Below are 13,431 nucleotides of genomic sequence, written 5' to 3'. Positions count from 1 at the left end.
ATGATAAATACACCCCACCCCAGGCCGGTGGCCTGGTGGCTCAAGCTTCCGCTTCACACACGGAGGGCCCGGGTTCGATTCCCGGCGGGTGGAAACATTTCGACACGTTTCCTTACACCTGTTGTCCTGTTCACCTAGCAGCAAATAGGTACCTGGGTGTTAGTCGACTGATGTGGGTCGCATCCTGGGGGACAAGATTAAGGACCCCAATGGAAATAAGTTAGACAGTCCTTGATGACGCACTGACTTTCTTGGGTTATCCTGGGTGGCTAACCCTCCGGGGTTAAAAATCCGAACGAAATCTTATCTTATCTTATCTTATCTTATCACAATAGAATAAATAAACATAAATATAAGATGTGGGAGCCACATAACTTGTAGAAGTGACGGCAAGAATAACATTTTCTCTAATCTAACATAAGAGAAAATGTGTTACTGGGGGTAACTGTAGAAAATTATTCCTTTCGTATGTATGTAAGTAAGTTTATTCAGGTATACACAAATACAGTTACATAGATTATCATACATAACAACATATGTGTAGAGAACCTAGGATAACCCAAAAAAGTCAGAGTGACTTATTTTCATTGCCTTCACTCAGAGCATCATTTCTTCTCAAAATGATGTTACATGAGAATGGGAGTGTTCTTCTTTATTAATTCTACCGTATCAATGTAGAGACAACCTGTACACAATGTAACTTGTACACAAACCAGACGTGTACACTTCGTTTGTTTACAAAACTTACCTTCGCCTGGTTTGTTTACATAACTCTGCGCCTGTCCTCTCTCATCCACTCATTCTTTCTCTCTCTCATTTATTCGTTTTATCTCATTTACTTACTCCTGACCCTACATTAAGACTACAAATATTGTAAGGTAAGTAATGAGTGAACTGTATATACATTTTATCGCTCTGGGATGCTTAAATATCATAGAATATATGTGTGGGTGGGTTGGCCTGGTATGGTAGCCCGGCTGACTACCATACATACCACACTTGATTTCTTACAATAAATACTACTCATCTCACCCTATATTTTAAGGTAAGTAATGAGTGAACTGTATATATATTTTATCGCTCTGGGATGCTTAAATATCAAAGAAAATTTCCAAGACTGTAGGCATACTATCGAAGATACGGTACTATGTTCCACAGTCAGCCCTCCTGGCCCTATATCACTCTCTTATTTACCCCTATCTCACCTATGGAATTTGTGCATGGGGCTCAACAACAGTTAACCATCTCAGACCACTAATTACCCAACAAAAGGCTGCAGTTAGAATGATAACAAATTCTCACTACAGGCAGCACACTCCACCAATATTCAATACACTAAACCTACTCACCATACAAAACATCCATACTTATTACTGCACCTATTACATACATAGAACACTTAACTCTGATATTAACCCTCCCCTCAAACATCTCCTTGCCAACCTCAACAGAACACATGACCATAACACAAGACACAGATCACTCTTTGATGTTCCTCGTGTTCATCTCACAATATGCAAAAACTCAATGCACATAAAAGGCCCTAAAATCTGGAATTCATTACCTGTAAATATAAAAGAAACACTACCTGTTTATAAGTTCAAGTCTCTACTCAAAGATCACTTACTCACCCAAAACCAAATAAATACTGAATAACTGAACCTTATAAATTGTATATCTTAAATGTTTCTCACAATTATATCACATAAATGTTAAACCTAAAACCCAATCTAACTTTATTATTTTTTAAATACACTACCTAACAGAATCCTTCATATGACCTGTCTTTGTAATACTCACTTGTGCTTTATAGTAATCTGTTTACATTAATGTTTTATCACTGACTTCATCATTGCTTAGTTAATCTTAAGTTAATTTTAAGCCAGCCCGTAATGCTATGCATAGTATAAGTGGCTTTGGCATACTGCTCTTATCTGTATTTTTTTGTACCTCTGTATGTGTGCACAAATTTATAATAAATAAATAAATAAATAAATAAATAGAATAGTATGTGTGGGTGGGTTGGCCTGGTAAGGTAGCCTGGCTGATTACCATACATACCACACTTGATTTCTTACAATAAATACTACTTGTCTCACCCTAGATTATGACTATAAATATTTTAAGGTAAGTAATGAGTGCACTATGTGTGTATTGTACTTTTTTATTGTTTTTTTTGATGCCTGGTTCTATTGCTAACTTAATATATGTTAGTGTAAACTTGTTATCTAGTGTTTGTATGCATTTATAAGTGGAAAAAAAGGGTGTTCCACTTTACGGTGGTTTCCGCTTTACGGCGGTAGCCTGGAACCTAACCTGCCGTATAAGTGGGGCACTGCTGTATATATATGCATGTGCATGTCTGTGAAGTGTGACCAATGTGTAAGTAGGAGTAGCAAGATATCCCTGTTATCTAGCGTGTTTATGAGACAGAAAAAGAAACCAGCAATCCTACCATCATGCAAAACAGTTACAGGTTTCTGTTTCACAGTCATCTGGCAGGACGGTAGTACTTCCCTGGGTGGTTGCTGTCTACCAACCTACTACATATATACATGTAATATATATATATATATATATATATATATATATATATATATATATATATATATATATATATATATATATATATATATATATATATATATATATATATATATTCAACAAGTCGGTCGTCTCCCACCGAGGCAGGGTGACCCAAAAAAGAAAGAAAATCCCCAAAAAGAAAATACTTTCACCATCATTCAACACTTTCACCACACTCACACATCATCACTGCTTTTGCAGAGGTGCCCAGAATACAACAGTTTAGAAGCATATACGTATAAAGATACACAACATATCCCTCCAAACTGCCAATATCCCAAACCACTCCTTTAACCCTTTGACTGTCGAAGGGCCCAATCCTGAAGTGTCTCCTGGTGTCGCAAAATATTCGAAAAAAAAAAATTATTTTTTCTTATGAAAATGTTAAGATTATTTTTCTGATTGTTTTAGTCCCAAAAAAAAAATTTTCCCATCAGTACTTACCGAGATATAGAGGCATGAAGTTTGCAGAAAATGAGCCGCGTATGGCAACAGCGGTGACTGCCGCTCACCCGGTAAACTTTAGTTTACTTGTATTTGAAGGTTTGTTGTTTTTTTCACTATTTTATTTTTTCACATAACTTATGTGGCCTGTGAGACCAAAGTAAGGTGCAATGTACATATATACACTCGTTGTATACAACACAATAAGCACACAAACATAATTATCAATATATTGTTTACAAAACTTGTTTACAAAAACAAACAATACAAAAAATTGTTTATTACTATTGTTCTATAATATATATACCAATATACAGTCACTGAACATACTCCTAGAAGTTCTGTAGCTTGTGGAACTCTGTGAAACATGGTGTCATACACAGTGGTGTTTTACACTCTTACACATAAAACATGGTGTCATACACAGTGGTGTTTTACACTCCTCACACATAAAACATGGTGTCATACACAGTGGTGTTTTACACTCCTCACACATAAAACATGGTGTCATACACAGTGGTGTTTTACACTCCTCACACATAAAACATGGTGTCATACACAGTGGTGTTTTACACTCCTCACACATAAAACATGGTGTCATACACAGTGGTGTTTTACACTCTCACACATAAAACATGGTGTCATACACAGTGGTGTTTTACACTCTCACACATAAAACATGGTGTCATACACAGTGGTGTTTTACACTCTCACACATAAAACATGGTGTCATACACAGTGGTGTTTTACACTCTCACACATAAAACATGGTGTCATACACAGTGGTGTTTTACACTCTCACACATAAAACATGGTGTCATACACAATGGTGTTTTACACTCTCACACATAAAATCAGTGTGTGTGCATTTTTGTTGAATTTTTTTTTTATGTGCAAAGACAAAACACCTCGTCTGAGCAGTTTTCTTCAAAGTATTAGCAGGCAGTTGTGTTATGTAGTTATCCTAGGTAAATGGTCATGTGTCATCATTCCTTCCTAATTTCCTTCATTCCTTTCCTACCTGGAGGGCATTCCACCTCTCTTCCTACATTCCTTCATCTGTTCTTCATTACTTTTTTCCTTCCTTTCATCTAGTCCTTCCTTCATTCCTGCCTTCCCTTCTTGCTTCTGGTTTCTATAATATATATACACATATATAGTCACTAGATACTTTCATAAAACTCCTATTATCACCCTTCAGCAAGCTTGTCTTGTGTGCGAGTGTGTGGCTTATAATTGTTTTGAGTCAGGAGTCGGCAGCTGTCAAAATGACATATTGTCTCATTAGTCACTCCCCCTACCGCCTGTCAAAACAATGGGGTGGGATGCTGCTTCCCCCTCCATTCTATCTAATTATCTTTCTCCCTCATTCTATCTCTTTCAATCTTTCTCTCTTTCTCTCTCTCTATCTATCTCTGTCTCACAGGTACACATAAATACAACTATACATAGTGTAAATTACCTAGGATAACCCAAAAAATCCAGACAAAGTGCTATACTCTGCTTGAAGATGTGAGTACACGTGATGATGACACAGTCTTGTGGCTCTCTCTGAGACAGAGCTAGACGGATAGACAGGGAGTTTGGCAGACAGACAAATAGACAGACAGACAAATGTTTGTTCGTCGTCATCTTCTCCTCCTCCTCCTCCTCCTCCTCCTCCTTCTCCTTCTCCTCCTTCTTCTCCTTCTCCTCTTCCTCCTCCTCCTCCTCCTCCTGGCTCTTCACAGATGGACAGCTGCCCCCCTCCCTCCACCCTCGTTTACGCTCATCAAAGGTCAGCTCTTATCAGATGTTATCTCCCCTTATCTTGTCACTGTCATGGGGTGAACTGTTTTCATGCCTCAAGGGAACATATTATTACATATTATTATTATTAGGTATTAGGTATTATTCTTCTTCTTCTTCTTCTTCTTCTTCTTCTTCTTCTTCTTCTTCTTCTTCTTCTTCTTCTTCTTCTTCTTCTTCTTCTTCTTCTTCTTCTTCCTCCTCCTCCTTCCACCTTCCTCCTCCTCCCTCCTCCTCCCTCCCTCCTTCCTCCTCCTCCCTCCTTCTTCCTCCCTCCCTCCTTCCTCCTCCTCCCTCCCACCTCCTCCCTCCTTCCTCCTCCCTCCTTCTTCCTCCTCCCTCCTTCTTCCTCCTCCCTCCTTCCTCCTCCTCCCTCCTTCCTCCTCCTCCCTCCTTCCTTCCTCTTCCTCCTTCCTTCCTCCTCCTCTTCTTCCTCCTCCTCTTCTTCCTCCTCCTCTTCCTCCTCCTCCTCCTCTTCCTCCTCCTCCTCCTCTTCCTCCTCCTCCTCCTCCTCCTCCTCCTCCTCCTCCTCCACCTCCTCCATTGCTTTTGGTCTCAAACTCCTCGAAATCATGAAATTGATCTTCATTGACACTTCCATCTGTGTTAGAGCATCACTTGGGAAGAGAAGAGTCCCAGATTTGCAGGGAAGTCACATATTTCTTACCGCTAGACATGCTGAAAAAGGACAACTGAAATGGTATTCCCACAATGCACCACTGGCTCCCCGATTTTTTTTATATGGTGCACACTGACCGTGGAGACCCATTCTCTCACATGTGGGCCTACCAGCTTTCTCCTGCTTGATTTGAAGCCGCTAGAATTTATGCGTATAGATACGTCAAACACGGTATCTCCTATGACGTACATATACGACCGCGACAGTCAAAGGGTTAAAGTGCAGGCATTGTACTTCCCATTTCCAGGACTCAAGTCCGACTATAAGAAAATAACCGGTTTCCCTGAATCCCTTCACTAAATATTACCCTGCTCACACTCCAACAGATCGTCAGGTCCCAAGTATCATTCGTCTCCATTCACTCCTATCTAACACGCTCATGCACGCTTGCTGGAAGTCCAAGCCCCTCGCCCACAAAACCTCCTTTACCCCCTCTTATATATATGTATATATATATATATATATATATATATATATATATATATATATATATATATATATATATACATATATATATATATACACACACGTATATACTATATATATATATATATATATATATATATATATATATATATATATATATATATATATATATATATATATATACATGTACAGTATATGCAAAACAACCACCGTGAAAGAGCAGAGAAATTCCAAGCGCTTTCGTAACTACTCACATTATCAAGACACAATAAAAGTAATGCATCAGAAGAAGGCATATAAAGGGTCTAGACCACACCTCACTATCACATCTCACAACAAAGCAACACCTGATGTGCGACTCATAAGAAAGAGAACACTGCAGCAGGCCCGCTGACCCAACTAGACAGGTCCTTCACACCACCCACAAACAAACTATTCTAACCAAGAATTAAGAATTTTTAAATTTATTATTTGTCCAATGTATTATTAAATTCTTCCCAAATTCTATTAATTATAAATGGATCTAATTTATATAAACCCTAGGAAATATTCATATTATTGTCAAAACTGCTTTTTATTTATTTATTTATTTATTTATTTATTAATTTGAACATGATACAGTGAAGTACAAAAGAATACAGTTAAATGCAGCATGCCAAAGCCACTTGAACGCATAGCATTACGGGCAGGCTTAAAATTAACTTAATGTGGTAAAACATTATTGTAAACAGATAACAAGCACAAATGAGTATTACAAAAACAATAATGATACAATAATACAATAATGAGATACAATTTATGAGATACAATTATTCAGTATTTATTTAGTTGTGGATGAGTAAGTGATTTTTGAGAAGAGACTTGAATTTATAAACAGACAGTGTTTCTTTTATATTCACAGGTAATGAATTCCAGATTTTAGGGCCTTTTATGTGCATTGAGTTTTTGCATAGCGTGCGATGGACACGAGGAACATCAAAGAGTGATCTGTGTCTTGTGTTATGGTCATGTGTTCTGTTGAGGTTGGTAAGGAGATGTTTGAGGGGAGGGTTTATGTCAGAGTTAAGTGTTCTATGTATGTAGTAGGTGCAGTAATAAGTATGGATGTTTTGTATTGTGAGTAGGTTTAGAGTTTTGAATATTGGTGGAGTGTGCTGTCTGTAATGGGAATTTGTTATCATTCTGACCGCAGCCTTTTGTTGGGTGATTAGTGGTCTGAGATGGTTAATTGTTGTTGAGCCCTATGCACAAATTCCATAGGTGAGATAGGGGTAAATAAGTGAGTGATATAGGGCCAGGAGGGCTGACTGTGGAACATAGTACCGTATCTTTGATAGTATGCCTACGGTCTTGGAATTTTTTTTGGAAATTTGTTGTATATGTGTTTGAAATTTGAGTCTATTATCAATTATATTCCTGTCGACCATGGACTTGCTTGATACAACTTTCTCAACTTTTTGAAAATCAATTGGATGGTTAAAATCTCTCACAGGAATAAATAGAGCATTGGAATCTTGTCTAGTTCTAATGCTATATTTGTGCTGTTTTAATCTTAGTTCGAGACTTTTACCAGTTTGACCATAATACACTTTATCGCAAATTTTACAAGGAATCTTATAGACACATCCGTCAGCATTTTGGGGGGAATTCTTTATCAAAAGTTTTTTTTACTGTATCAAGATTTTTAAATACAACTTTGATATTAAAAGTCTTAAGAAGAGAAGGCATATCAACCAAGTTTTCATGGTAAGGGAGAACCAACACATATTTAGTTGAATAAGGCTGGTTGTCCCTTTTAGGATTGTAAAAAGTATTTCTAGCAATTTTAAAAGATTTATCAATTACGTTTCTTGGGTATTTCAAATCATTAGCCGTTTCATAAATTTTGGATATTTCCTCATCTATGAACTCTGGACTACAGATACGTAAAGTTCTCAAAAACATTGATGAGAAAACGGACAGTTTAACTCTATCTTGATGTGAAGAATAATAGTGTACATAGGAACAGTTATTTGTAGGTTTTCTGTAAATTTTAAATTTGAATTCATTATTACCCTTAATAATTAAAACATCTAGAAAAGACAGTGAGTTATTTTCTTCAAACTCAAGCAAAAAATTTAATTGCATCAGTAATTTTGATAAAAAAGTGTGAAAATCAATGAATTTTAGCTAATAAATCAGGTTTGTCTGAAAAACGTTTTAAATGCTCCAAATCGTCGAAATATGCAGTAAAGTTTATAGAATGGGCTAAGCTGTTTAATTTACCAAGGAAATGGTGTGTATCTACATTCTTGGGCATAAGACACAAAATATCATCAACATATCTGAACCATTTAGCTCTATTAGGGAGGATTGTGTTAAGCAGCCTTGTTTCAAAAAATTCCATGTACATGTATAGGTTACTGTAGGGGTGGGGTTTTTGATGTGGGGGGTGGTGGCAGAGGGAACAGTGTGTGGGTTTTGGTTTAGATTGTTCAGTTGGTTTAGGGTTGTTGTGGTTGGAGTCCTTCTGCTGGTGTTTCTGTAAGGTGTGTTTGTCCTTCCACCTGAGTCTGGATTCTGCTCATCTTCATCAATGCATCTCGTTTCTCCTTTCGCCTTTGCACCCTCTCTCTCATTATCGTCCTTTCTTCTTGTGTTCTGTCACAATCGAGGTACACTCTCCGGTACTCTGGATTGTCCCTCAGTCATGCTTTCTCCTGCAGGCTCCTGGTTCGAGCTGATTCTGCCTTGGAAATTACTTTGACCGGCCATTTCCTTCCACTCGCAAATCACCCAATTCTCTGAAAATTTGTCACCTGGGTCATGTCTCCCTCACCTATTGCTTTCATGATACTTCGATCGCTTTCTTCTCCTCCTGGTTTCTTTCATCGTAGGTTTCCCCTTCGACTTCTTGGAGCCCGTAGACAAACACTGACTTCTCCCTCTCCTCCTCCCACTGTGTCTCCCTTTGTATCCTCTGAGGTGTTTTAGTTCCTTGCATCGAAACGTTCCTGCCTTCAATCCATGCCCTTGCTGCAGCCCCTATGCTCAGTGGACTGTCTTTCCTGCTCACCTGTTCCTTGCCACTGCAGTTGTCTGTTGGAGTCTCTGCATATGTCATAGCTCCTTCATTGTCTACAGGTCTCTCAATTGATCTTGGTGTGCACATCTTTTCCTGGATCCCTACAGTCCCCTTGTCTGTGACTGGTATAGAAGTTCCTGATGTCATGTCTGTACTGTCATTTGTCTCTCTAATCTGTTTCAGGTTTTTTAGTTCCTCATCTAAACACTTTATCTTATCTTCTGCTGCTAAGACTTGTAGTCCCCACTTCCTGCTCTCTTCAGCTGTCCTCTCCTCCATTTTCATGCCAAGCTCTGCTAGCTTCCTTCCCCACTCTTCCTCCATTTTTTTGAGCTCTGCCTCTCAATCATCCCTCCCAGGTTCTTCTTTCCCGGGTTCATCTACCAGACCCTTGGGTTTCCGCCCTTTTGGGTTACCTTTTTTTTTTCAGTATAGTGATAGTGAGAGTGAGGTGCAGGGTAATGGGGGTGAATGTGTTTACCATTTGAGACAAGTAGGTATTTAGCAGCAAAAAAAGTCTCTAAATTGTGTGACCCAGGAGCTTGAACCTAGGATAACCCCCAAAAATTTGAAAAAAAAACCCCAAAAAAAAAAATGTAAAAATCTTGATAAAGTTCGAAAATTTTTAGAGGTGACTCTTGACCGCGGAGTTGGAGCTCAATCTTAGGATAACCTCCCCAAAATTAACAAAAACAAAAAAATTCTGAAAAATCGAGGTAAAAGTTGATCCAAGGAATTCGAGGGTAACTCTGGCACCAAAACCCCTACTAGAGTGACTGGAGACAAATGGTTTTTATGACGTGACATGCTGTTGGAGTATGTGCAAAGTAACATTTATGGAAGGATTCAAGGAAATCGGTTAGCCGGACTTGAGTCTTGGAGGTGGGAATTACAGTGCCTGCATTCTGAAGGAGGAGTGTTAATATGTTGCAGTTTTTTAACTGTAGTGTAGTGCACCTCTGACAAGATAGTGATGGAGTGAATGATGATGACAGTGGTTCTTCTTTTTCGGGTCACTGCCTGGTGGGAGATGGTTGATGTGTTAATAAATAAATATAGCAGAGTTTAGCCTATTTGGCAAAGGATCACTTTGGCGAATTAGCAGAATGAAAATTAGTTTTTGCCATAAATCAGCAGAAGTTGATCTGAGAATAACAAAAAATATATATATTGCCAAACAATTGCAGACAGACGATCTTAACCCTTAAATTGTCCAAATGAGATCTATGTTCACGTGCGTAGCGCTCCGACCTAGATCTACGTTTGGAGCCTGCTGCGTGTCAACGTATATCTACGTTTGGACAGTTTAAGGGTTAACAATGCAAGACGAGCCATGGGGGGTGGAAATATATTATTAAATGTATTTAAATTGACCAATTATATATACAGTGGACCCCCACCTTACGATATTATTTCATTCCAGAGGTCTGTTGGGGTGCCGTTATAGACCGAATTTGTTCCCATAAGGAATATTGTGAATTAGATTAGTCCGTTTCAGACCCCAAAAAATACACGTACAAAAGCACTTACAAAAATACACTTACATAATTGGTCGAGTTGGGAGCTGATCGTATTGCAGAATTTATTTAAAAAATGCTTTAGTGTAGGGAAAGTTAGGTGAGGTTTCTAAGTTACTTTTCTTCCAAAAATAATTATCTTGACATCATTGTCAATGAAAGAAAATTGTCTAACATCCTGTAGGAGAATTTTTTGAAAAAGTTTAATTTTAATATGAGTTCAGCCTAATCACCAAGTTCGGTTTATTACGTACAACATATCTGTATTTCTTTTCTTAAACAGGGATCTCTTATGCAGCAGGAATGAGCGTTCGACATCCACTATTCGAGTCACCTCGTGTTCGTGTTGCAAATGCAGCTGTGGCCGATCACCTGCTAATTATCAATGAACATAATGAAGTTGACAGCGTGACACCTCCATCTCAGAAAATACCAACAAACCCTCGTGTCTATTTTCCGGAGACTTGGCTGTGGCAACTCTCTACTCTCCCGTTAGTAATATACGTGCTTCAAATACATATTTCCTTTGTTTGAAATTTTTTTATGTGAAGTTGTCTTTATTGTATGTTGAATTATATAATTGTCTTTGTAACAGATTTTGCAATTATAATTGTTTTGCAAAATTTTACCAACACATTTAAATATTTATCTCTTGATTCCTTTTTCAATTTGAGTACTTTCTCTGAGGAGGTGCTAGCAACAGATAATTGGATCTTATGTCCTCTTCCTTGGATCGAACTTGATTGCCTCCTATTCCCCCAGGTGCTGTATGACCCCTATGGGTTTAGCACTTCCCCATGAATGTAATAAAAAAGTAATCTGCTTTTAACATCTCTGTTTTAGTCCCATTTGTCTCAGCTATGCTTCACTAATTTTAAATCTCATATGAATGAAATAGATGGCAGTAATTTCAAAACAAAACTAATATTTTAATTATAATTTTTGAAGTTTATGCAAGAATTTTGTTTTTATTAAAAAATATATCTATTCAAATAATATTGTAAAAACAAAGCATTAATGCAAAAGAAGATGCTGAGAATTTTTGTTATATTGTAGTTTTATAGATATAATTTGTTAATAAACAAATTCAGCAATTGGAGGATCTGATAATCCAGCTTTTGTTCTTAACCCTTTCAGGGTTCTTGACATGCTAGTATGTCTTATGGACCAGTGTTGGTGACGTACTATTTTTTTTTTTTTATTATTTATTATCACACCGGCCGATTCCCACCAAGGCAGGGTGGCCCGAAAAAGAAAAACTTTCACCATCATTCACTCCATCACTGTCTTGCCAGAAGGGTGCTTTACACTACAGTTTTTAAACTGCAACATTAACACCCCTCCTTCAGAGTGCAGGCACTGTACTTCCCATCTCCAGGACTCAAGTCCGGCCTGCCGGTTTCCCTGAATCCCTTCATAAATGTTACTTTGCTCACACTCCAACAGCACGTCAAGTATTAAAAACCATTTGTCTCCATTCACTCCTATCAAACACGCTCACGCATGCCTGCTGGAAGTCCAAGCCCCTCGCACACAAAACCTCCTTTACCCCCTCCCTCCAACCCTTCCTAGGCCGACCCCTACCCCGCCTTCCTTCCACTACAGACTGATACACTCTTGAAGTCATTCTGTTTCGCTCCATTCTCTCTACATGTCCGAACCACCTCAACAACCCTTCCTCAGCCCTCTGGACAACAGTTTTGGTAATCCCGCACCTCCTCCTAACTTCCAAACTACGAATTCTCTGCATTATATTCACACCACACATTGCCCTCAGACATGACATCTCCACTGCCTCCAGCCTTCTCCTCGCTGCAACATTCATCACCCACGCTTCACACCCATATAAGAGCGTTGGTAAAACTATACTCTCATACATTCCCCTCTTTGCCTCCAAGGACAAAGTTCTTTGTCTCCACAGACTCCTAAGTGCACCACTCACTCTTTTTCCCTCATCAATTCTATGATTCACCTCATCTTTCATAGACCCATCCGCTGACACGTCCACTCCCAAATATCTGAATACGTTCACCTCCTCCATACTCTCTCCCTCCAATCTGATATTCAATCTTTCATCACCTAATCTTTTTGTTATCCTCATAACCTTACTCTTTCCTGTATTCACCTTTAATTTTCTTCTTTTGCACACCCTACCAAATTCATCCACCAATCTCTGCAACTTCTCTTCAGAATCTCCCAAGAGCACAGTGTCATCAGCAAAGAGCAGCTGTGACAACTCCCACTTTGTGTGTGATTCTTTATCTTTTAACTCCACGCCTCTTGCCAAGACCCTCGCATTTACTTCTCTTACAACCCCATCTATAAATATATTAAACAACCACGGTGACATCACACATCCTTGTCTAAGGCCTACTTTTACTGGGAAAAAATTCCCCTCTTTCCTACATACTCTAACTTGAGCCTCACTATCCTCGTAAAAACTCTTCACTGCTTTCAGTAACCTACCTCCTACACCATACACTTGCAACATCTGCCACATTGCCCCCCTATCCACCCTGTCATACGCCTTTTCCAAATCCATAAATGCCACAAAGACCTCTTTAGCCTTATCTAAATACTGTTCACTTATATGTTTCACTGTAAACACCTGGTCCACACACCCCCTACCTTTCCTAAAGCCTCCTTGTTCATCTGCTATCCTATTCTCCGTCTTACTCTTAATTCTTTCAATTATAACTCTACCATACACTTTACCAGGTACACTCAACAGACTTATCCCCCTATAATTTTTGCACTCTCTTTTATCCCCTTTGCCTTTATACAAAGGAACTATGCATGCTCTCTGCCAATCCCTAGGTACCTTACCCTCTTCCATACATTTATTAAATAATTGCACCAACCACTCCAAAACTATATCCCCACCTGCTTTTAACATTTCTATCTTTATCCCATCAATCCCGGCTGCC

At 38.6% G+C, this 13,431-nt stretch overlaps 1 protein-coding gene across 1 annotated transcript in view; it reads left to right on the top strand.

The window, feature by feature from the left end:
* The window catches only part of LOC128692203 (alpha-2-macroglobulin-like), a gene marked incomplete at its 5' end in the record, with an annotated part of 260,699 nt that overhangs the window by 114,086 nt on the left and 133,182 nt on the right, over positions 1-13,431 (top strand). Inside the window, 1 exon segment of the mRNA XM_070096368.1 lies at positions 10,788-10,995. Within this exon segment, the coding sequence (XP_069952469.1) occupies positions 10,788-10,995 (208 nt within the window).

The sequence above is a fragment of the Cherax quadricarinatus genome, chromosome 53 (assembly GCF_038502225.1).
Source record: "Cherax quadricarinatus isolate ZL_2023a chromosome 53, ASM3850222v1, whole genome shotgun sequence".
NCBI lineage: Eukaryota > Metazoa > Arthropoda > Malacostraca > Decapoda > Parastacidae > Cherax > Cherax quadricarinatus.
Note: the sequence above shows the minus strand (reverse complement) of the source record. Positions and strands in the feature narration are given on the sequence as shown.